This window comes from Rhinolophus hipposideros (assembly GCF_964194185.1).
Source record: "Rhinolophus hipposideros genome assembly, chromosome: 18".
Classification (NCBI taxonomy): Eukaryota; Metazoa; Chordata; class Mammalia; order Chiroptera; family Rhinolophidae; genus Rhinolophus; species Rhinolophus hipposideros.
This window is the reverse complement of record NC_138064.1, coordinates 58132367-58158125: the sequence shown is the minus strand read 5'-3', so window position 1 is coordinate 58158125 and position 25759 is coordinate 58132367. Positions and strand designations below refer to the sequence as shown.

The 25759-nt window shown below is 40.2% G+C and overlaps 1 protein-coding gene and 1 long non-coding RNA gene across 8 annotated transcripts in view; one reads left to right on the top strand and one right to left on the bottom strand.

The window, feature by feature from the left end:
* BLVRA (biliverdin reductase A) overlaps positions 1-25759 on the bottom strand; it is a 104358-nt gene that overhangs the window by 2644 nt on the left and 75955 nt on the right. For 2 of the 7 annotated variants that reach the window (XM_081079909.1, XM_081079911.1), the window contains 2 exons: positions 25580-25751; positions 18119-20688 (listed from right to left, as the gene is read on the bottom strand). In XM_081079909.1, coding sequence (XP_080936035.1) covers positions 20439-20688; positions 25580-25751 — 422 coding nt within the window. In that variant the 3' untranslated portion in view covers positions 18119-20438. Of the gene's footprint in view, positions 1-18118; positions 20689-25579; positions 25752-25759 lie in introns of those variants that run through there. The other 5 variants (XM_081079910.1, XM_081079908.1, XM_081079913.1 and 2 more) reach the window with 3 other exon arrangements.
* The window catches only part of LOC308510532, an 83387-nt gene that overhangs the window by 4312 nt on the left and 53316 nt on the right, over positions 1-25759 (top strand). Inside the window, exon 3 of the long non-coding RNA XR_013995363.1 lies at positions 15469-15501. This is a non-coding gene — a long non-coding RNA (uncharacterized lncRNA). The remainder of the gene's footprint in view (positions 1-15468; positions 15502-25759) is intronic.

Genomic DNA, 25759 nt, shown 5'->3' with positions numbered 1-25759 from the left:
TAGTGTCTTTGGTATCAGAGTAATCCTGGCTTCATAATATGAGACTGTGTAAGTGTTTCCTCCTCTTTAATTTTTTGGGAAGAGTTTGAGAGGGATTGGCACTAATTCTTCTTTAAGTGTTTTATAGAATTCACCAATGAAGCTATCTGATACTGGACTTTTTTTGGTTGCGAGTTTTTTTGATTACTGATTCTTTCTCCTTACTAGTAAACAGTCTGTTCAGATTTTCTGTGACTTCATGATTCAGTGTGGTAGATTGAATGTTTCTAGGAATTGATCCATTTCTTCTAGGTTGTCCAATTTGATGACATATATATGTATATATACATATATATTCTGAATATATATATGTACATTCATATATACATATATATATTCAGAATGTCTTATGATCCTTTGTATTTCTGAGTTATCAGTTGTAACGTCTCTTTTTTCATTTCTTATATTCATTTGAGTTCTCTATCTTTTTTTCTTTTAGAGGCTAGTGTAAGTTTTTTCAATTTTACTTATGTTTGCAAAAAAACCTTTTTTACTTTCATTGATCTTTTCTATTGACTTTTTAGTCTCTGTTTCATTTATTTCTCCACTCATCTTTCTTGTCTCCTTCTTTCTACTAACTCTGGGCTTAGATTGTTGTTCTTCTGGTTCCTTGAGGTATAAAGTTGTTTATTTAAGATCTTTTTTTTTTTTTTTCTTAATGTAGGCGTTTATTGCTATAAACTTCCCACTTAGAACTGATTTTGCTGCATCTCATAAGTTTTGGTATGTTGTATTTCAATTTTCCTTTCTCTCAAGAGGTTTTTTTTTAATTTTATTTATTTCCTTTTTGGTTTCTTCCATGTTTTCCCGAAAATAAGACCTAGCCAGACAATCAGCTCTAATGCGTCTTTTGGAGCAAAAATTAATATAAGACCCACTAAGACTGGGTATAATATAACGTAATATAATATAATACCGGGTCTTATGTAATATAATACCAGGTCTTATATAAATTTTTGCTCCAAAAGACACATTAGAGCTGATTGTCTGGCTAGGTCTTATTTTCGGGGAAACAGGGTTCTTTTATATATTGGTTGTTCAGGAGCATGTTGACATATTTATGAATTTTCCATTTTTTCCTGTGATTTCTAGTTTCATATCATTGTGCTCAGGAGAGATGCTTGATATAATTTCAATATTCTTAAATTTATTAAGACTTATTTTGTGACCTAGCATACGAGCTATCCTGGAAAATTTCCTTTTGTGCCTCAGAAAAATGTATGTTCTGTTGCTTTTGGATGGAAGTTTCTGTATATATTTGTTAGGTTAATCTGGTATAACATGCAGGTTTAGTCCAATGTTTATTGATTTTCTATCTGGATGATCTCTCTGTTGTTGAAAGTGGGGTATTGTAGTCCCATGCTATTATTGTATAGCTGTCTATGTCCCTTCAGATCTCTTAATATTTTCTCTATGCATTAAGTGCTTCCTTGTTACATGCATAAATATTTACAAATGTTATATTCTATTTATGGATTGACCCCTTTATCATTAGATAAGGACTTTCTTTGTGTCCTATAGTCTTTGGCTTAAAGTCTGCTATGTCTGATATAAGTATGGCTATTCCTGATTTCTTTTGGTTCAGTTTGCATGGAATATCTTTTTCCATCCCTTTACTTTCAGTCTGTTTGTGTCCTTTAAGCTAAAGTGAATCTCTTGTAGGCAGCATATAGTTGTCTTGTTTTCATAATCTCTTCAGCCACTCTATATTTTTTATTGTATTTAGTCCATTTACATTTAAGGTAATTATTGATAGTAATGGACTTCCTGTTGCCATTTTGTTAATTGTTTTCTGGTTGTTTTGTAATTCCTTTGTTCCTTTCCTCCTCTTCTGCCCTCTTTCTTTGTGATTAGATGATTATGTGTAGTGGTATTGTTTGATTCCTTCCTTTTTCTCCTTTGTGTGTTCACTGTAGGCGTTTACTTTGTGGTTACCATTAGGCTTACATAAAACATATTTATTTTAAGCTGATAACAACCTCACTTCAAATGCATACTAAAGCTCTACTTTTTTTTTTTTTTTTTTTTTTTGAAAATATTAAGCATATTTATTTGTGAAAGGTGCTTATGTGTAATATCTTAAATGAGTTAAAATAAATTTTTAATTTTTAATTGAAAGTTCCAGTTGTAAAATTAAAGCATAATTTATATACAGCAAAATTCACCGTTTAGTTCCAGTTTTGTGAGTTTTCACTCTGCTTTTATATTCTACCTCCCCCACCTTTTTTGTTTCGATGTCACAATTTACATCTTTTTACATTGTGTGTTCATTAAGAAATTATTGTAGTTATAGTTATTTTAATACTTTTGTTTTTAGCCTTTACACTAGATTTATAAATGCTTTATCTATAACCATTGCACCATTAGAGTATTCTGAATTTAACTGTATATTTATGATTACCAGTAAGTGTTTTATTTTTTCTTGTTACTAATTAGCATTCTTTTGTTTCAGCTTGAAGAACTCCTTTTAACATTTATTTTAAGGCCGGTATATGGTAATGAACTCCTTCAGCTTTTGTTTCCCTGGAAAAGTTTTTTCTCCTCAAATCTGAAGGACAACTTTGCTAGGTAGAATATATTGTTGACAGTTTATTTCTTTCAGTACTTTGAATGTGTCGTCCCATTCTCTTCTGGCCTGAAAAGTGTCTGTTGAAAAATATGTTGATAGTCATATGGGGGTTTCCTTGTATGTAACTGTTGTTTTTAGCTTACTGCTTTTAAGATTCTCCCCTTGATTTAACTTTTGACAATGTAATTATAGCATATCTTGCTGTGGGTCTCTTTGGACTTAGCTTCTTTTGTCCTTTTTGGGCTTCCTGGATCTGGATGCTTGTTTCTTTCCCCAGGATACAGAAGGTTCAGCCATTGTCTCTTTGAATAAGCATTCTCTCCTTTCACTCTCCTCCTTCTGGGACCCCTATAATATGTATATTGATCTGCTTGTTGATGTCCCATAAATCCATTAAGCTGTCTTCACTTTTTTTCATTCTTTTTTTCCTTTTTACCTCTCTAATTTTATTAATTTCACTGCCTTGTTTTCAAGTTTGCTGATACTTTCTGATACAGTCTGCTGTTGAAGCCTATATTGAATTTTTCAGTTTAGTTGTTGTATTCTTCATCTCTGTGATTTCTGTTTAGTACTTATATTTTCTCTTTGTTGGAATTTTCATTTTGTTCATGCATTGTTCTCCCGACCTTAGTGAGCATCTTTATATCCATTATTTTGAATTATCAGGTAAATCACTTATCATTGTTTCATTAAGATCTTTTTCTGGAGATCTATCTCGTTCTTTTGTTTGGAACATGTACTTTTGTTTCTTCGTTTTCCTTGATTGTTTTGGTTTCTATACATTAGTAAAAACAGCTACATCTTCCAGTCTGAGAGACACGTACTGTGTAGTAGATGAACCTCATCAATCAGCCTGTCCTGCGCTCCTGGTTGACTTTCAAACCTTTTTGATTGTCAAAGATATCATTATTTTTTCATAGTGGCTCCCAGTAGTTAAGGGTGTTCCAGGACCCCTCAGTGTCCCAAAGGGTAGGATTACAGTCAGCACTTTGATGCAGCCTTATTAAAAGCTAGACCCTCAGACAGTAGCTGGGAAAGTATGTAGTGAAGCCCCTTCCAGGGAGAAACTGAATCCCTCTCTTTTGGGCCCACAGGTCGGGGGAGGATAGGGCTGCTCCTGTGCCCATTAAGAATTGCATCCTTAGTTGCTACAGTCCTGTGTGACTTGTGAATGCAAGCCCCATTGCTAACATAGCCAGTTGATTTGGGGGGCAATTCCTCAGGCAGCAGCCACAAAAGCTGGGATGCCAGCCATGTATACAAGATCCTTGTTTTTATCGTTGGAGTGAGTTGGACGGTGAAGGTGGATAGGTATACTCTGGTCTCCCCAGTTTCTAAGGAGCATCGAAGCAGCTCCTAGATAGGTGCTTATGTCAGAAGCCTGGCTCTCAAGCAGCAGCTTGCAAAGTATGCAGATAGAGCCCTTTTGGGGAAATAATGGGAAATGATGTTTTTGTTTGCTTACTCTGTGCTAAGGGGCAGGGAAGGATAGCTGGTTAAGAACTCCTTTCTTTGCTATAATCCCGTGGGACTTATGAGTGGAAGCCCTTGTTGATGTTCAGATCAGGTAATTTGGGGATCTGTCTCACAGGAGATAGCCATCAAAGCAAACGCTTTGGCACAAAAGTGTGTACAAGCTTCTTTCAGGGAGATAGCCGCAACTTGGTGTAGGCTGGAGGGAAAAGATGGGGGATGTGTGCGCTGGCTTCCCCAGCCTCTGGGGAGGATCCCAGGTACACCTTGACCCTCAGACAGCAGCTTGTAAGGTATGCACATGGAGCCCTGTCAGGGAAAGACTGGCAGATGGATGTTTCACCTGCTCCCTCTGCACTGAGTTCTGCTGGATACCCCGTGAGTGCTGTGCACCTGTTGGGAACGCTTCTTTGTTTGCTATACTGTTGTGATACTGTGGATGCAAACTCCATTAGCTTTCAGAGCTAGATTGTGAGTGTGTGTGTGTGTGTGTGTGTGTGTGTGCGCGTGCGCGTGCGTGCACGCTCATCCCTTGGATTTGAGTATTAAAAGTTGAGGTGCTACATTTGAGGTCCAGAGCCTTCACTCCTTAGGGAGAAGCTGGGAGTTGGGAGTTCCCTCTGACTATATGACGCTATACCTGGGATTTGGTTTGTGGTGAGTGTGTGTCTTAGCCTTTCTTACCTGTTTTGATGGGAATATTATCTCACTCACCAGATGTGTAGGAGTCACTCAGCTACTTTCTGGATTTCTTTCAGAGGGAATTACTCTGTGTGTAGCTGTACAATCTGTATCTCTGGGAGAAAGGGGGCTCAGGAGCCACCTGTTGCCATCTTGGTTAACTTCACTGCAGGATTTCTTTAAGTTTTTTTTGTCTTCCATGTTCTGTAAGAGACTGTTAGCATGAGAACTGCTATCTTAAGGTCAGGGTTAACGGCCCCTGGCTTGAAAAACAACCTAAGTGTAAACACAACCTGACTGTAAATTCCAAGATGTGGGCAGTGACAGCAAGGAGACAAGCAGCCCTGTAGCTTATCTTATACTCTTTGAAGCTGTGTAAGTCCTGCAGTTTATCATATACTCCTTAAAGCTATGTAAGTCCTGCAGTTTAATTACTGTGTGCCTTGAAAATGCTATATAAACCCTGAGTTTTAAGTGTTTGGGGTCCTTGTTGAAACCCGCTGCGTCGGGCAGATACTCGGACCCCAGCTAGCTGGAAATAAACCTCGCTGTGTGACTTGCATTATCGTGTGACTTCTGTTCACTTGAGGAGGGGTTGACTCCGGACCCTAACAGTTCTAACTCAGTTGTATTGTTTGGTGCACTAAAACATATATTTGCCAGTGCCTGAATAAATGTTGGATATTTTATATATACCATTCACTTACAGAGAACTGTTTTTCTTATAGCTTTTCTTGTAGAACTGTTTCCATTTTTTTTTAAATCATCATAAAACCTCTGAGTTTGAAAGGGTCCTCAAATTTCTCAGCTGAAATATGGGATTTTACAGCTACTTAAAAAAAGTGCATACCGATGTATCAAAATATATACCTTTATCAAATCATCACATTGTATAACTTAAACTCATACACTGTTGTATGTCAATTGCATCTCAATAAAGCTGGAAAAAAAACTGCATAGGAAAACAAAACAGGTGCAACCCTGAGAAAGAAAATGATATTTTCTATAAAATAAAATTATGTATGTAATCAATATCAAGGTCACAAATGGCACATTGTGAAATCTTGCTTGTAAAAATCTTGATTGATTTGCTAAGGAAAGAAAACATGTTCTCCCTAGAGATATCTAAAAGCATAATTATTGAGTATGAGGACAGAAAAGGGGCCACAGGTTAAACCTGATAAGGTCAGGAGACGGAAAATGACCACACAAGATGGCATGAACATAAAAATAAAATTCTGACTCACATCTTTAGCCTGAAGCTTCCTTCATAAAGTCCATCTCTACCTTAAGGGAGCCTGTCTATTGTCTTTTTGCATCTAAGATGACATCTTTGGAATGTCATTAATCCCTTTTTCCAGACCAGTGCAGGAAACTGCAGAATCCCTCATTATTATTCTTGTCCCTTGATTAACATCTCTATGTGAACTGTTAACTATCCTGTTCCCACCTACTTGAAAAAAGTACCTGTCTCTCCAATTTACTTTTATCCAATCCCAGAGAATCCCCTTCCCTCCCCCTCCCACCTGCTTTGCTTTCTCCCACCTCCTTAACCTACCACCAATGGATTTCATGTAACCCTCGTCTGATTCCCTCTGATTCTACGTATAAAATAAGCTTCAAACCACCATTTTGCGGAGTATTTTATCAGTCAATTGAGATTTTGCTTCCCGGCAATTGTCGTCAGTTTGGCTCAAATAAACTCTTATGAGCTTTCTCTTAGGCTGGAGGTTTTTCATCGACAAGCTTAAAAAATGTTAAAAACAAGAGTCACAACTATACATGTTTTGCTTGTGTGGAAGATTTGTATTCCCCCCACTGTCAATTGTACTATGATCAGCTGTTTCAAAAGTTCATGGTTTCCTATAGCACTTGGCCAGAAAGAACTAGTCTTTCAGCCATAGGAAGCCAAATTTTATGACCTGGACCTGCTGGGGATCAATGACTAACAACATGTGTGGGCTCCAGAACGTCCTGATATCTGCCGAATTCCGAAGTTGAGTTGCACGTTGTTCTGCAATTATTTGAGTTAATAAGCTGCCCTGTTGAGACATGGATATACCCTTACAAGTTTAAATCTAATAAGTCTTTACTCATTCGTAAGAGTAATTTGACTCCTGTTATCTCATTTTCTTCTGTTATGTATCAAGATAACTTTCAATAAAAGGTAGAGGGTTTTGAAATGGTGATGAAGAGGAATAGGAGAACATGGAAATGATGGGAGGGGCTGGAAAGATGTGGTGGGGAAGAGAGTTGCTTATATTTGGGTAAAGTGCCAAGGAAAGTTCTACCTGTTCAGTACTCTACACCTGGGGCCTCCATTGTAGCAGCTTCACTAGCTCTGATAACGTGAGCCTTGTCCTACTTTACTTGTGTCTGTCTGCCCCTGAGAGAACCAGAAGTGAAGCTCATAACCTCCAGTTAACCAAGCCAAACACCAAGAAAGTAAAACCAAAATAGAACAAAAAAATGGAAGTAAAGTGGGTTTGAATTATACCATATCAGCACTGAGAGAGTAAGAGTCATCTAAGTTTGTCTGAGTTCATCTGCCCATCTCCTTTTTCAGGGTGCATAAGCCAGTGCACTGAGAAACAGTGTTCCCCACCCTTGGTCGGACAGCTAGTGAGCGCCTGAGCCAGGTCTAGAATTTTGGTCTCTTGAGTCACAAGTCTGGCTCTTATCCAGCTTATCCTGGTGCACATGACTGCATCATGCTAAGACTCCCAACACTGTTTAGTAGGGCTGCTGCAGTAGATATGGGGGAAGGAGAAACCTACTCTAAACTGCTTTAAACAGGTCATTTATGCAAAAATGTTGACTTTTTTCTTTAACTTCCTAGTGTTTCTAGTGAACCACTGAACCTTGAGTTGCCATTTGTTATGCAGTAATTGAGGAACTAACTGAAAATTCTTTTTCTGGTTGTTGTTTTTCTTTTCTTCTTCTCCTTTTTTTTTTTTTTTTTTTTTTTTTAGTGGCAGCTCCTCCTAGAGAGTCATACCATCCATATATTTCTAGATGGGAAGGATTATTAATGAACCCTAATTTAATTTACAAATTTGATGCAATTGTAGGCATAGTCCCAGTGGATTATTTTTAAAATAATTTTTCTAATTTTTCAATTACAGTTGACATACAGTATTATATTAGCTTCAGGTGTACAACTTAATGATTAGACATTTATATAATTTATGAAGTGATCACTCCAATAAATCTAGTACACATCTGACACCATACATAGTTGTTACTATATTATTGACTATATTCCTCATGCTATAGCCTATATCTCCATGACTACTTTGTAACTACTGATTTGTACTTCTTAATCCCTTTACCTTTATCACTCACCCTCTCAACCCTCCCATCCGGCAACCATCAAAATTTTTTCTGTATCTATGAACTTGTTTCTGTCTTGTTTGTTTGTTTATTTTGTTCTTTAGATTGCACATATAAGTGAAATCATATGTCATTTTCTTGCTCTGATTTATTTCACTCAGCACAATGCCCTCTGGGTCCATCCATGTTGCAGATGGCAAGATTTCATTTTCATTCTTTTTTATATCAGAGTAATATCGCATCAAATACTGGGGGTGCCAAAAAAATGTATACACATGATTTAACATTCATCTCTTGTTATTGGTATATATTGAATATTACAATTTTAATACAGTTTTTTCCTTTCTTAAAATGTGTATACAATTTTTTTGGCACCTCTCTATATGTACCACATTTTCACTATGGATTTGTCTATCCTGGACACTTAGGTTGCTTCCATATCTTGGATATTGTAAATAATGCTGTATTGAAGATACGGAGGCATTGAACATCTTTTCAAATTAGTGTTTTGGGTTTTTTCGGATAAATACCCAGAAGTGGAATTACTGGGTTCTTTTTATTTAAAAAGTCTATTTTGTCTAGCATAAAAATTGCTACTCAAGGGCCAGCCCAGTGGCTCAGGAGGTTTGAGTGCCGTGCTCCTAACGCTGAAGGCTGCTGGATTCCATGTTGCTCGATTCCAACATGGGCCAGTGAGCTGCGCCCTCTACAGCTAAGAGTGTGAACAACTCTCCCTGGAGCTGGGCTGCCGTGAGGTGCCGAGGTGCTGTGTGCTGCCATGGGCTGCTGTGTGCCGCCATGAGTGGCCAGTGGCCAGCGTGAGTAGCTGGCAGCCAGTGTGAGCTGCTGTGTGCTGCCGTGGGCTACCGTGTGCTGCCATGAGTGTCCAGTGGCCAGATTGAGTGGCCGGCAGCCATCGTGAGCAGCCGGCAGCCAGCGAGAGCTGCCATGAGCTGCTCACGATGGCTGCCGGCCACTCACACTGGCCACTGGCCACTGGCCACATGAGCAGCTGTGAGCTGCTGTGAGCAGCCGACCGATGACTGGCGACCAGTTGCCTCAGCTGGGGGGAGCGCAAGGCTCATAATACCAGCATGGGCCAGGGGGCTGTGTCCTACACAACTAGACTGAGAAACAATGGCTTGAACCGGAGTAATGGGGGAGGTGGAAGGGGGAAGGAAAAAAGAAATTGCTACTCAAACTTATTTTTGTTTCCATTTTCATGAAATATGTTTTTCCATTCCTTTACATTCAATCTGCATGTGTCTTTCAATCTGAAGTGAGTCTCTTGTAGGCAACATAGGGAATAGGCAATAAGGGTCTTTTTTTCTTATTTATTCAGCCACCCTGTTTTTTGATGGGAGCCTTTAATTCATTTACATTTAAATTAGTTATTGATCAACATATATTTACTGTGTTTTCCTGAAAATAAGACCTAGCCAGACCATCAGCTCTAGTGCGTCTTTTGGAGCAAAATTTAATATAAGACCGGGTCTTATATCACATAACATTATTAATGAACCGTAATTGAATTTACATTATGTTTTATAAGACACAGTCTTACATTATAGTAAAATAAGACCGGATCATATATTAATCTTTGCTCCGAAAGACGCACTAGAGCTGATGGTCCGGCTAGGTCTTATTTTCGGGGAAACACGGTGTTGTTATTTTATTACTCACATTTTTATCTTTTTTTTTTCTTTTTCTTAACAAAGTACCTTTAACAATTCTTATAATACTGGTTTTGTGGTGATGAACTCAATTAGCTTTTTCTTGTCTGGAACTCTCCTTATCTGTCCTTCAATTCTAAATGATAGCTTTGCTGGATTGAGTAGTCTTGGTTGTAGGTCCGTGCTTTTTATCACTTTTAATATTTCCTGCCACTCCCTTCTGTCTGGCAAAGTTTCTGTTGAGAAATCAGCTGATTGTCTAATGGGAGCTGCCTTGTAAGTAACTAGTTGTCTTTCTCTTGATGCTTCTAGGATTCTTTGTCTTTAACTTTTGGCTTTTCAATTATGATGTCCTGGTGTGGGCCTGTTTGGGTTCATCTTTTTTGGGACTCTCTGAGCTTCTTGGGCTTGTATATCTATTTCCTTCCCCAGGCTAGGGAAGCTTTTCATCATTATTTCTTCAAATAGGTTTTCAGTTCCTAGTTCTCTCTCTTCTTCTGGTGCCCCAATGATGCAAATGTTGGTATGCTTGATGTCCCAGAGGCTCTTTAAATTCTCCTCATGTTTTTGGATTCTTTTTTCTCTTTTCTGTTTTGATTGGCTGTTTTCTACTACCTTGTCTTCTAAATCACAGATTCAATCCTCTGCTTCATCTAATCTACTATTGATTCCTTGTAATGTATTCTTCATTTCATTTACTGTATTCTTCATTTCTGACTGGTTCTTTTTTTAAATGTTTTCTATCCCTTTGTTGAAATTCTACCTGAAGTCATTGAGCATCCTTATAACCAGTGTTTTGAATTATGTATCTGGTAGATTGCTTGTCTACATTTTAATTCTTATTCTGGAGCTTTCATTTGGGACGTGTTTCTTTGTTTCCTCATTTTGTCGGCCTCCCTGTGTTTGTGTCTATGTATTAAGTAGGGCTGCTATGTCTCCTGGTCTTAGCAGTGTGGCCTTATGTAGTAAGTTTCCTGTGGGTCCCAGTGGTAGGAATCTCCCTGAGCCGACTACTCCAGGTGTGTCCTTTGTGTGGGTGGTGTGTGCCGTCGGGTAGAGCAGTTGGTTGCTGTTTGCACATGAATGGGAGGTATTAACTCTCCAGCTGATTAGTTTTGAGGACTGGCCGTGACTACAGTGGAGGAGCTGTTGTGCAGAGGCTGACAGAAGCAGGATTCACTTTAGCAGGGCTCTGGTGCCTACTGAGTCTGTCCTTTGGGTGTGTCATTTGTGGAGGTGGTTGGGTGATGCTCTGGTGTGGTCTGGCCACAGGGGGTATGGGTTCTGGGGCTTCTTGGGAGGGTCTCTGGTACAGGCCAAGGTCAGCTACTGCTTGTGCCCTGCCCCAGGGCCACTTTGTGTGAGCTGCAAAGTGATCTGTAGATGGTGGTGCTGGACTTGTAGGTGCCTGGGAGAGATAAAGCTGCAAACTGAGGCTGCCTGCCATTAGTGCAGGGCTTGGGACCACTTAGCAAGAGATACAGGGTATGCTGAGGCCTGGCATACCCATCTGAGGCCAGATGTTTCTTTTAGAGGTTTTTTGATCCTTTGAGAGTTTTTAGGACAGTCTGCAGCATGAGCCAAGGTAGGCCATTTGTATGGAAAAGCCACTGGAAGTGTCTTGGGTGGGCCCTCAGGTTGTGTAAGGTGGGATCTCTGGGAATCACCAGGGCAGTGCCAACAGTGTTAGTTAGCCAGGTTGATGGAGTCTCAGATATGGTGTTCACCTGTATCTGTGTGCTGGATAGGGGGAAGGTTCAACAAAGGAACAATACCAGCACTTCTGTCTGGGAGGAAGCTGCCCGTCCAGGCCTTGCCCTGACACCAGACAATTCAGTTTCTCCCTGTGTGTCCCTGGAGTCTTTTGAGTGCTGCTCCAGAGCTCTCTCTGGGAGCTCAGAGAGAGTGAGTCCATCAGTGAGTATGTCCGTGTGTGGGTCCTTTAAGAGGAATGCCTGGGACTCAGCAGCTCTCTCTCTGTCTCAGCCACTATCTCTGCTGGTTCTCACAGTCAGAAGTTATGGGCACTTTCCTTCCCGGCTCTAGAAACCCTGGGCTGGGGAGCCTGGTGTGGGGCTGGGACCACACAGCTGAGATATCCCTTAAATTTTTAACTGCCACATGTGGGTGTGGGACCAGAGTTTCCACATCTCTGTCCCTCCTACCAATGTTGAGGTGACTTCTTCTGTATATCCTTAGTTATAGCACGTCTGTCCAGCTAGACATTAGGCAATTCTCAATGGTGATTGATTGTTCCATAGTTGTAATTTTGATGTGGTCATGAGAGGAGGCAAACATAGCATTTACCTGCTTCGCCATCTTGACCAAAACTCAGATTTTGTTTTTAATGTGACATAGATGTTCCAAAATTCACCTGGAGGTCTTAGCAAACAAAAATACACAAGAATACTGAACAAGTTGATGAGAGAACTGAAACGAACAGATATCAAAACATATTATAAAGCCACAATCATGTAAACAATATATTACAGCCATGGGAATAGAGATCAGAAACAGTGAAAAGGGGAATAATTATATTCATAAGAATTTATATATGAGTCATTGGCAAAAAGGATGAAATATTCAATAAATAATTTGGGAGCAAGGCTCTTTGCGGAAAGTAGTTAGAGTCTTATGCCATTTACCAAAGTACAATTTAGATTGATTAAAAAATGTAAGTAAATAGAAAAAAAATAACGATCTAAAAGAAAATTTAAAATTTCTCTATAAATCTTTGTAAATATAGTACTGAAAGTCAGAAACTTAAAGCCTTTTTAGTTTTGACCATTTATAACTAAAGCCTGGAAATAAATATACCTGAATTTTTTTGTTAGAGAATTAGGTCTTAGATCTTTTATATTAAAGCATAGGGTAAGGTTCTCCCGGGTTTCTGTTCAAACTTTAATTGGTCTTGGCAGCAGGCTTGGGAGGAAAAGAAAAGGACATGTGGGATGGGCAGGGAGGGTGTTGAAAGGTGGAGCCAGATCTCATTTAGTCCCGGGTTGCTGCTTCCCTTGACAGTGCCATCTTATTATAAGGGGAGTTGAAATAGTATAGTGGGAGGGGAAAGAGCATGGAAGAGATCTGGCCAGGATACTGCAGTTGAATGTATTTTATAAGTGACAATACAACACATTCGTCCTAGGTAGTAGACCACTAACACATGATACTTTAGAATTTCTAGGTGGCATTCTTCCTTATGCATGTTCATCTCTTCAAATTATTTCTTTTGTTTTTGTTTTGCTTTCCCCGGATTCTGTGGGAAAGCAGTAAAGTTCATAAGTAATGTTTTGTAGGCTCTTTTTATAGGAAAGTTTTCTGGAAATTCTTATTAGAAGGAGAATACAAGCAGTAGTAATGTTTCTACAAGGACAAGGACTCGGCAATTTAATGATTTCTCCTGAATTTGGTTTTGGGGCTGGAGATAGAAATAGGAAGAAGTGGAACTGTTAGGTTACATGCATTTGGAACTTTAATGGATGTTGCTGAACTGCCTTCTGTTGAGATGATCCCATCTGTAGACCTCCTCTAATGTCAGAGAGCATCGCCCCCCCGCACTTGGACCAGCACACTGTGTCACACATTTTGATCTCTCTCAGTCTGATACAGCATCTTGGTGAAATCATGATTTGCATTCAGCGTTCATGACTGAGGTTGAGCATTGTTCCACCTGTTTTGAAAGTCACCTGAATTTCCTTTTCTGGGAATCAGAGAACACTTTAGAGCTGGAACAGACCTTTGAGGTGAAGTCCAACTACTCATCCTACAGATGAGGAACCTGTTTGGCGATGGTCACTTGGCTGGTCCTTGACTGAAAGAGGACTAAAACCAAGGCTTTTATTTGTCATAAAAGCTGTCTGGGTGACAATAAAACAGGATCTGTAAAGGTCTCTGGGGGCAATCTGGGGTTTGGCTGTAGAACAAGAAAGCCTGGAAATTACAGTGCAATGTCACAATGCCTTAACTGTGAAGCCAAGCTTTTACTCACCCAGAACTTCTGGTACCTCATCTGTAAAATGAAATTAATATTAGCTTTTTTGCCAAGGTTTCAGTGATTAGGGTTAATGTATATAAAGTAGTGACATAAATAGGCTCAGCATTGTTAACACCCTCCTCATATTTCTGCATTTTGTTATCTGAGTTTCCCACTTACATGTAAGCTCCAAGGGAGACTTAAAGTTCTTAAAAATAGAAGTGAAACATCACACCCATATTGACTCCCAGAGATCTGAGAAGAAAGCTTACCCACTTTGTCACTCTTTTATGGTTTGTCTTCCAGCAAGTTACCTTTTTCAGATTTCCAGGAAATATTAAAGCCTCCAGATTTCCAAAGGAAAAACTGTGTGTGTGCTGGCCAGGTTTTGACCCACTCTCAAGCAGGAAGGGGGAATGGGAAGAGAGAAGGGAAGGGAATTACTGAAAACATGTTATTTTCAACCCAGCCCAGATGATCATCCCAGGTGTTCTTAGGATTGCCAAGAGTCAAGGTTTTTTTGTTTGTTTTTTTTTAAATGGGTGTTATTTCACTATTATCTGTGTTTGTCTTCACTCTGCTTAACCTTTCCTATATTTTGAAAGAGAATAAGGTCAAATGCAGAGCTGGGTCAAAGGACAGGGTCTGCCCCAGCCCTTCTCTTCCCAGAGGCCATGGAAGGCCTTTCTTCCTCTCCTAAGCTCTGAGCAGTCATTTTCATGGGCATCTTGGACATCTCCCCCAGGTGGAAGGGTGAAGAGGCATCTTTAGTCCTTTCGCTGTCACCTCTAGTTCTGCACTCACCCTGCCATTGCCTGCCCTGGTCTTAGGTAAAATCAAAATAGCAATTCTAACAGTTCTGAAAAATGAATGAGAAAGTTAATTTCTTAAGGGCCTCTGTTCTACTCTCAATTCTAGTCTTTTTCCAAGTGTGGCTCTCTGACCATGTGTACGGATTTCTTGGGTGCCTATTGGAAATGCAGATTCTTAGCCTCCCCTCCCCCATAGACTTCCTGAATTGGAATCTCTGGGGGTGGAACCCATAAACAGGCATTTTCCACAAGGAGTCCCAGAAGTACACTTAAGTTTGGAACCACTGCAATTCCTTCCTGGTTCCTTATTTCCTTTCTTTCTCTCTCCTGGTACCCCTTAATTTCCTTTTATCTTTCCTCATTCCTTTGGACTCATGCTCACCTGTTTGCTCCCTCATTCCTCCTCCTTAATGCTAAGGATTTAGAGTAGCCTGTTGAACTGTTCTTTTAACATAATAAATTTAAGATCTCTGGAAACTCAGCTAGGAGAAGAAAAAAAACTGTATTTATTTATCGCTACGTTGCTTGTCCTCATAAAAGAAAGGTAGACACAAAGCTATCCTCTCTGAGCACCAGCTTTGGGAAGTACATCATTCTTTCAGGTACCCAGAGGTATAACATTCACAGCTGGTTTCACTACAGGGGATGGACCTTGGAGGTTGGAAATGCCCTTCTTTAGAGAAACATCACTGGTGTGATGTGTCAGCGGGGTCAGCTATCACCAGCCTCAGAATCAGACTCTGGCTTGAGTACCCTTGCTGGAGGGCACAAAGTGGTGAAGACATTTAGGGAAGATGGGGTCAATAGGACAAGAAACAGTGGGGGAGGTAGTGAGGGGTGGCAAAGGGGAGTGTCTGCATGGAGTTTGGAGTGGGTGCCATGAGGGTCCTGAACCTCTGCTTTTGTCTTCCACAGCCACTGGAGGAAGAGACCAAGATGAATGCAGAGGTGAGTTCTTTAAAAGTACCAGTTGAAGGAATGTTTTTCTTGCAGTGTTCTTCATTTCTCCTTCACAGAGTGTCTTCTGTCCCTACAGAGCTTTCAGAAACATTGGCACAAACTTGAAAACATTCCCCCTCTAACCTACCCATGTGCACATGGCTCTGGATGACAGGAGAAGAGTTAGGTCCCTTTGAGTTCTTATCTGTGTCTGTCCTGAATCAGTTAGAAGAGAATTTATCTACTACAGTTAATCCTGAAACAACACTCACAGGCTTAGGGGAGTTTGGACAGTGGCCTATGGGGGGGTGCTGGGTCCAGAGCCAGCTGTGTGTTATTCTGGGGACACTTACTGCTGCTTACTAGAAACTTCCTCTGCATCATCTCCTTGATGCTGTCACTTCCAGTGTACCTGTTGTTTGATACAATGAGACGTCTAGTCCTTTGTCCCTTTGCTTTTTCCTGACTGATCAGCCCCTTTCCTGCTTTTACTCCCTTCCAGTCTAGACCCTGGAGTCCAACTCTTCAACTGCTATTATGCTGCTGTCCCCTCCTCCTTTTCCTCTTATTCTGTTGATGTGCTGTTGCAATCCCAGAGTCTGTTCCCACAGAACAGTGGTGTTGGGTGAGTGGCACAGCCTCCTGCTGTTTGCATCGGTCAAATGTCTCAAAACCCCATGTGGGCTAAGCACTGTCCGCCAGCTAAGCACTCTGTGTAGCCCTGGGCAGCTTTGTTCCCCACTGCACTGAACAGCCAGCTCCGGTCTTCGTCACTCCTCCCAGCTACCTCCTCACTCTGAGCAGCTGGATCACCTTTTACTTTACAGAGAAAACCGGGAACCATGAGACATCATCCCTCTCAATTCCTGCCTCACCATTTGTCTTGTTCCTCTTGTCACAGTGGGAGGGATGTTTATCAGTGATAGAGCTCCAGGGTGCAAGGCCTGGAAAACCCAACTTAATGTAGATTTTGTTTAGGAAGTCCAAAGGAGGGCAGGCGTAAGGGAAGGTTGATGCAGTGGCTCAGCTGTTTCATCGAGGATCCAGGATCTTTGCACTTCTGCTCTTCCTCCAAGTGTCAGTTCCATCCCAGAGGTCACCCCCCTATGTCTGTAGGATAGCAGCCAGCAGCATCTGGGGCTACGTGCTTCCTTGGGCACTGTGAGCAAGATAGAGAGAGCTTCCTTCAGCTCTCCCAGAAGAGTGGGAATCTCTTTCCTTGACGCCCTACCAAATGCCTTCTTAGGGCTTCCTGGCTAGAATCTGGTCCCATTCCCGTTCCTGGACTGATTCCTATGTCAGAGGAGCCAGTTGGCTTAGACTCCTCAGGTCCACCTGGGGCAGCTTAGCCCCTACCACTAGGCTGGACATAGGAAGAAGAAATGGGGATGGACCCATCGCATCCATTCCAAGACATTTCTGGTGAAAGTGCACCCCTCTCCATGCGCTGAACTGCAAATTCTGTTGCCTGTTCAGACCTTGCACTGCCGCCCTCATTACCTCCTTTACCAGCTGCATTGTTTACCTAATTTATACGAGCTCGTTCTCATTAATATTTCAAAATGCTTTAGTTTTTACTTTTTTTCAGAACAAAAGAACACATGGTATCTTGTCAAGCTATGTAATCCTATTTTTCTCACCCCCTTCAGAGGCCGGCTTCTTGAAAGAGATGTCTGCAGCTAATTTCTCCATTTTCTTCTCTGAGTCATTTTAACCTGCCATAGTCTGGCTTGGGCCCCTAATGAAATTCATCTTAACTAATTAAAAAAAATTTTTTTCGGTAATATTGTAAGTACACATACCTAGTACAAAACTTAAAAGCTACAAAATGGTAAACAGTCAAAAGTAAGTGTTGCTACTTCTCATCCCCCCAGCCTCCCCTTGCCAAAGCTGACTTCTGTTCACCATTTTCTGGTGCCTCTGACCCCTTATCTGAAGGCCCTTATGACTCACCTAAATTCTCATGTCTTAGAAGTTCTGAAGAAAGAGGAGAAACTTTGCATTAACATTAAGCGTACAACCTGGACCAGTAACAGTTACATCAATCATCAATTACCACTTCTGTCCTATAATTTCGACCTTTCCTTCTTTGATGGCTTTTTCCTCTTAACCGTTTAAAAACATTCCCAGACCTTTGGTCCCCTTCCAACAATTCCCTCTTCTCTTCTTCCTTAAACACTTACTATTTCGTGTCTGTGACCACCTTCTCACTTCCCTTTTATATCCAGTCCCACTGCAGTCTGACTTGGTTCTCACTGCTTCACTAAAACGTCTCAGGTGAAAGTTACTAGTGGCCTCCGTATTGCCAAATTTGGTCCAAACCTTTTCTTTGAAGCATTTGACACTATTGACATTGTTCTTGAAATATCCCCATGACACCCCAGGGTTTCTGTCTGTCTCTCTTGTGACTTCCCAGACTCATTCTTAGGCTCATCTTCTCTCTTTAAAAGTTTGTGTTTCCCAGGGTACTTCTCGCTCTCCCCACTGTCCTTGGGAACTCACCTGACCCCACAGCTTTTGCCAGTTGTATATTTAGGAATATCCCAAATGGATGTGTCCAACCAGGTCTTTCTCCTCAACTCCAGATCCATACTGATAGGTCGGCCAATAAAGGAACATGCGTGGTCAGGAAAGTTAAGAAAGTTTTTATTGTAAGAGAGAAAAATATATCGGACTGAGCAAAGACCGCTACAGTCCAGGCTGCACATCTAAAGGAGACTCGCAGCCCTGAAGAACAGGGTGAGGAGGGTTTTATCGGGTCTGTTCTGACAGAGTAGCATTGTTTGAACAGAAAATGTTGACTGCCTGCAAGCCAGTAGCTGTTTTGTGGTGTTTTCTGTTATCGCAAGTTTGGCTCTGTCTGCAGGTGCCCGCCAACAGACATTTTGTTGTTTTCTTGCAGACGTGGCTCTATCTGTAAGTCAAGTTGTCTGAGACCTGACATTCAGAGGCCTGACGTTAAGTCAGGGTCTCTAACATTCAGAGACCAAACACATACCTCCAGAAGCCTGGAGTGCTCGTCTTCATTTAAGGTTCCACAGGCATCCTAACACATTGTCACCTAAGCTGGACTTGCTGTTTTTCACCTGCTCCCAATATGCTTCTTCTCAGGGAAGGGCACCACTGCCCTCTATTTACCTGGACTCAAAGCCTGATGTCCTACTCCTTTCTTTCTCACATTCCATGCTGTAAATCCTATTATTTCATTGATTTAATCAGTCACTAAAATTTATGTAACAAAACACTGTCAGACTGTAGATTTGGCTTTATGACTATAATGGTAAAAACTAGCTATCTGTCTATTTATCTGTCTATCTATCTATCTATCTATCTATCTATCTATCTATCTATCTAATCTATCTATCTGTCTATCTCTATCAATAGGTAGATAGAGATAGATATGGTATTTGTACTCATGGAACTTATTGAACTAGTGATACCATAACATGTTTCAAATCTGTCTATTCCTTACTTTACTTTCTGCCTGCTCATCACTTCCTCACTTCCCTAATTCTGTACTTACTCTCTTTATTTTACTTACCTTCCTCTAGGTCATTCTCTTTCCCTTTCTGAGAGTAGAGGAAAAGACCTTAGACACAGAGGGTACTCCTTGGCCCTTGGGCATTACACCTTATCTTTGCTGGTCTGTTCAGGGCCCCTCTCTTATATTTATTTTCTTCTTCCTTTTGTCTCCATCTCCAGTCTCAGCCTCCCAAACACAGCTGTTCTAATGTAGTAAATGTTTACCTTTTCACTTACATGTATTCATGAAAATATGTTATTTTTTGTATAAATATGTTTTACATTTACAAACAGTAAAATTCACCATTGTTTTGGTGTACAGTTATGTGAGTTAAAATACATGCATAGATTTGTGTACCTATCACTATCATCAGAATTCAGATTCTCCAAAACATTCCCTTCTATTACCACTTTATTGTCACAGCCTCCCTGATCCGTAACCCCTAGCAACCACTGTGTGAATATATTTTAATTTAAATTATTAAATTGTGTTACAGCTTATATCTCGGTCTCTTTGTTTTTTCTTTTTCTTTTTTCATGATGTAACATATAGTTAATGTGCTGTACAGTACCCCATGCTGTGCACCCATTTAATCCTCACAAAACACCTATTAACAACATGTTGCTATTACCTCTGTTCTGTAGATGAGGAAAATGAGGGTTAAGTAAATTGCCCTAAGTCACAGAGTATTAGGGACAGAATAGGGATTCAAGCCATGATGTTTCTGACTCCATGAATGCCCTTGTTCTTGTCTATATTCAGCTAATCCTGTCCATCCTGTTCAAGTGTCATTTCTGCTATATGAAATGTTTTCTAGAGCTTTCTCCCTGGAAGTATACCTCCATGTTGTGAATTTCCTTTGCCCTTCACTTATCTCGTTTTTGTTACCTTCCTTTCTCTGACTTCAAGTATAGCTGTCTGTGTGCCTTGTTCATCTAGGTATCCCCTCACCCATAGTTTGTCCTCACTAAATTTCAGTTGACTAAATGATAGGATAATTCAGAAACTGTTTGTAGGCACTTAAGAGGGTTCAAGGCACTATTTTGTAGTGGTTTAGTGCACGAGTGGGATTTAAAGACGTTCTGTCATTTACTACGTGGGTTATTTCAAACAAGATTTTCCCACACACTAATGAAAACAAGCCTGGTAAAACCCTCCTACTAGGGCTGGAGGATAAAGGAAGAGCAAATTAAATCAGGCATACAAAGCATTTAGCTCAGCTTAAACAAGCTGAGTTCTTTCCTGCTCCGCACTACATCTGCCTCTACTCCCAAATATCACTCCCAACACAACTCGTGAAAATAAGCAAATCCTGTTTACCGAAGACATGTTTAATTGCATGAATAGAGGTAAAGGTCAACTCTTGATAAAAGTGAAACTATGGTTCCATCCTGGAAGTGCCCTGTTGCTTTCTTCTTTTCTTTTAGCAGCAGTATTTCTGAATTTCTTCCGCAAGCCACAGGCAGTGCAGGATTCGTTTCTTTTCAGCAATCAGTTCCTTTTCAGAGACCTGGCCCAAGAGTTTCTGGACAAATATATTTTGGTCTTTCAGGAAAATATTCTTATTCACTCCTACATTTGGCATATTCTCCAGGGACCCAGATTTAAAATGGAAGCTTAAATGTCTGTTTCGTTTTAGACCAGGGCCTTTCTCTTCAATCCATGTCAACGGACTGCAAAAAGAAACAAACAAACCCCCCCCCGTGCCGTCCCAATAATGTTAGAGATTCCACAGGAGCACAAACGGATGCTTGCTGCCACCTCAGCATCACCTGGTAACAGGTTCTCATTTTGCACCTATCTTCCCTGCAGTTGCTACTCACTGTGGTGGTTCAGATGGCAACCTAAACTCCACTAGCTTCTCAAAGGTCATGGGTGATTGTTTCCAACTTTACTGCCAAACAGTCCTTTACTTAATTTTGCCATCAGCCAGGATGAATTCATTCAATGATATTTGTGTGAACATTAATTTGTTATTCAGGAGTTTTTACCTGCATTTCATGGATTCCTCTAGGGGACCCAGATGTGGTCTACAGGCAATCCAGGAACCATAAGTTCTTAGAGTTATTTCATCACATTCTCAAAGAACTCTATGACCTCCAGCACACGCAAGAAAACACTAGACTCTTCCTGCTGATTAATAAAGCACCTTTTTCCATTTTAAGCACTCACAAAAATCTAAAATCCAAACAGGATAGACTCCACTTCTCTAAAGTCTCTCCTTTCTCTCAATTTGTGTTTTGTGTTTATAGTAAGAGCTGTTTATTCATAAGAAGTTTCACTGAATAATATGGGAAGAAAACTATAAAATCTGCTTTCTTTTATATATTCGAAAAACAATATAGCATTAAGGATCTTTTAAATGGAAAAAAACAAACAAACAAGCCTCTATAATTCTTCCACTAAATAAAAGTATCTTCAGTTTGAGATAATCCTTTCATATATTGGTCTATACGTATGTGGCATGTAAGTCATAAAGTATAAACAATTTTGATTATGCCACTTTTACTTATTTTAAAATATTTTTATTTTTGTCTGCATATACTGTAAAATTGATTAATTTAATATTTTATTGTTTCCATTTGACCTCTTTTCAATTGTAAACATGAATATACTGTATTCAACATCTTCACACATATATACAGTGTACTCCCCTTCTTCTTAGCACAAAGTCTCAGGAATGAGATGATTTGGTGTTGGCCTCTGGCTACTTCTCTTTGCTTCCCCCTTACTTTTCCTTTCCTAAAAGGATGAGTGAGGGTCAAGGACAAGGCAATTTTGTTGGACTGTTGTGCTAAGTGATGGAGTTTTGAGTGGGAACAGGGGAAACGTATAATCCTGAGCATGCATCAAGGTGTCTGACCTTCTCTTGTTTCTTGCCACCATGGCTCAGATTTCCTCTCTCCTCTCCCACTGGGCCAGGGGTGGAGAGGTCAGGCCAGGGGTGGAGAATTTAGACCAGTGTTGCTAAGGAATGAAGGGAAACTACCATTTGTTTGCTTGCATGTTTGCTCTCTGCCTCTAGAGTGATGGGCCATAATAAGGCTTAAGATTTAGAAGTAGGGTTGCAGGAAAAGGGCCCAAGCAAATTACTTAAGATTGTTTTAGGTGTTTTAGGAAGCTCAGGGCTGCTTCCAACTTGGGGAAAGGAGCCCTTCCCTTTGGCTAACCTAGCTACTAAGATCTACACTAAGTGTGGAGTGAATGTTTAAGAGGAAAAGATCTGAAGTATATAAAGGGTGAGTCATTCCATCCATACATGCAGGGAGACATCAGGAAAGATACTGAGAGTAACTTCCTCATTGTGTGGTCCTATATGCTAAAAGCTTTGAAAGTCACTGTTTTCTAATCACGTATTAAAGTGATAACATCAGCTGTTGGCACTTTATTGCACACTGGATGGAGTAGAGCTGAGGACGGGACCTGGTCTACTTGTGTTCATGGCACAGATAGCACTTAACTTCCGACATCCCAACCAAAACTCAAACTTGAATTCATAGACATAGCTCTTCTTCATAGCTCTTCTGTTCCTCCTCTCTGTGAAAACTTTCACTTGCAAATATTTGCATTCATCAACGTGGGCACTAACTACCTGCAAAAATGCATCTTAGTTCTCACCTTCTACAGGGAAGTATTCAGCCACATCCACATCCCTAGTATCAGCATGTGTCTGCAAGAATGGTGGAGGTGGTGATTTTCTAACAGTGCTCCTCACTCCTGAAGGACAAGGGGGGCAGGGGCACGCATGGCTTTGGCACCACTCCTACCAACTGGCTTCAACAGGAGTTGAAACTTGTACCTCTTCTATATACTGGCTGTCCATATAAGATTTGGGTTGAAAAAGTGTTCTAATGCTTATTTTTACATAGTTTGAAAACTGCTGGTAAAATGCAAAGAACATGGGCTTGAGAGTAAGCTGCACTAGGATTTCCTAGATTACTCTGGGATCTTAGGAAAATGATGACTACCTCACTGACAGGTGAAGACTATGATAAGGTAAAGACAAGGCTGTTTTCCATGGTATTCCTTTCTCATGCCATTCCTGTGAATTTTTGGAGAGTTGTGATAATTTGGGGACTGGAGACGGGCTGCCTAAATATGATTAAGTGTGATTTTCACACAATCATTTTTGTCCCGCAGTGACAAAGTAAAGCCAGCCCTAATGCCCTTGACAAGTTTTTTAACTTCTCTGAGTCAGATTCCTTGGTGATAATAATGCCCATTTCAGGGAGTTAGTATAAAGATTAAATTTTAAAAATCCCTGTAAAAGGTCTAGGCCTGTACCTGACACATAATAAGCACTCAATAAACATTAGCTAATACTGTCACTTATACAACAGAGTTTCAAGTAATGACCCCTGTCTTGCTAGTCCTTTTATTGACCTTTCAAGATCAAGTCTCCCCTCCTCCCCATCCCTTGCTGGGTTCTGCTCCATTCCACTGTTGTTTGGAGGTAGTTGTAACTTAATAAATTCTGTCTGGAAACAACTGGCAGAGGATCCTAATGTGTAGTAAAAAGCAATGGAAAGACATCTACTTATAGCTGGAAAAACTTCTGGCCTACGGACTGAGATTTGGGGGAGACAGAAAAGAGGCCCACATATCCTAAAGCATTCTTAGGCAAAGTCAGAAGACAGAGGTGCATTCACAGGATAAGATGGCTTTACTTTGTCACATTGCATACTAAACCATGGGGCATGTAAACCAAGCAGGAACCAACCTGCTTTAAAGAACTGCAGTTCAGCAAGTTTCCTATTCTGCAAGTCATTAAAATTATCCCTTTATATGAATCAACACTAACCTGTAAATCAAAAGTTCATATTCAGGGAAGACAAAGAATCTAGTAAAAAGGAATTAAATTAGTAAACTAGTAAAACTAAGGTGCTCTATCTATTAACTAAAATATTTTGGTTACCAGTCAAATTTTTAAAAAGTAAATGATAATTACGAACTCTATAAAAAAGGTGGTCTAACGTATAAAAAATTAATTCCCATGGCTAGGATTTTTTGGTTGTTTGTCTTGTTTTGTTTTATTGAGGTGGTGTTGACAATTAACATTATATTAGTTTCAACCTATGGCTGGTTTTAAAAGCTCATGGTACAGTCTTTACAAACATTCCCAAATGTGATGACAAAGATTAAAATTAATGCTGCTTAGTAACACCAGATAAAAATAAATTTGAGCTATTCCAAATATTTTGATTCACCTAAGAAAATTTCTCATGTCCTTCCATATAATATAGAGTGTTAGACTTCGAGGGAATGCAAAAATGTCAAGATGTTTCCTGTACCTCAATTTCCTAATCAGTAAAAATAAATAATAATAACTACACAACTTTACCTATGTTGCAGTAATGGTGTGAAATTAAAATTGCAACTTGTGGGGTGGAAAGTATTATATGAATTTAAGAAATTATGATAAGGTATTTGCCATCTGTCCTCACCCCTCAACCGATACTTACCTCCCCTTTGTAATAATGAGAGTCAACCCTTGCTTCCCTCACATCTTGTTTCCTGACACCTACTCAAATTTCAAAACTGAGCACAGCACCTCCTCCTCTATGAAGTGTGATCTGACCTCTCCAGGTTCCTCTTCCCTGCACTCTTGCAGCATCTTGAAATACTTTTAGTTCTGAACACAGGGGACAGCACCTGTCTGTGGACAGGTATTACCATGGCTGCAATTCTACATGATTAGAATCAGAGCCAGGGGCTATCACTGCTCTGACTCCACATGTAGCATTTCCAAGCTCTGCATGTTTTACCTTCATTTGTGACCTCTGCTTTTCTCTTTTAAAGAGGATATGCCTGAAAATGCACATTGATCAGGCTTAATTCACAGACTCAAATACTTTTCTCATTTTGTAAATACCCAATGATCTGTTTAGTTTACTAACAAAAGACCCACCTACCTGGAAAACACATATAGAGACATTCTAAAACCCTTGCTGTTTTATTTTACAGAGCTGAAATGCTTTTCAAAGAAATCTGTAAATAGGCTTTTCTGTTGAAAAAGACTTGGTATGAGAAATAAAGAATCAGAACATTTTGGGAACACTATGATGTGATGATAAATCTGATAAATAGAACCTTAAATTTTAGTCACACCAAGGGATGACTATTTGGACATGTGATAAGGAAACAGGGTCAAATGTTAATGACAGGATCTAGGTGGTAGTTGTATGGGTGTTCACTGCAAAATTCTTTCATGTTCACCATATGTCTGAAATTTTCATAATAAAATGTTGGAAAAAATTCAGGCCACAGAGGCCACTAGATCTGATATTGCTCACCTGTATGGCTTAGGTAACCTGCTCAAATTCTGTAAGTCTCTATTTACTTACTAGCAAAGGGGACTGTGTTTGTCTTACTTATCTTACAGGACTGCCGTGAGGATAAAGCAATGTAAGTGAAAGCTCAGTACCTACTCTGTCTGTAGAAGCAGACAGCCCTTCTGGAGTTGGAGATGGGGGTATAGCCTTTTGGGCTCTCTTTAGATTCACCCTATTGAACACAGGAGAATGTCATTAAGTTTCCTTCTCCTCACAGTTTCTCACAACTTACCGTTTGTTGTCTGTCTCCAAGCACACAGTCATTTTCATATACTGATCTTCCTTTCGCTCTTCCAAAGTGGCGGACACAACAGAAAGCTCTCCAAAAAGAGAAACCAACCAGGTCAGTCGAGAAATGCCACTGAATGCGGGGAAGCCAAACCGCTCTTCTTCCAATGGGCCAGCTGTGGAG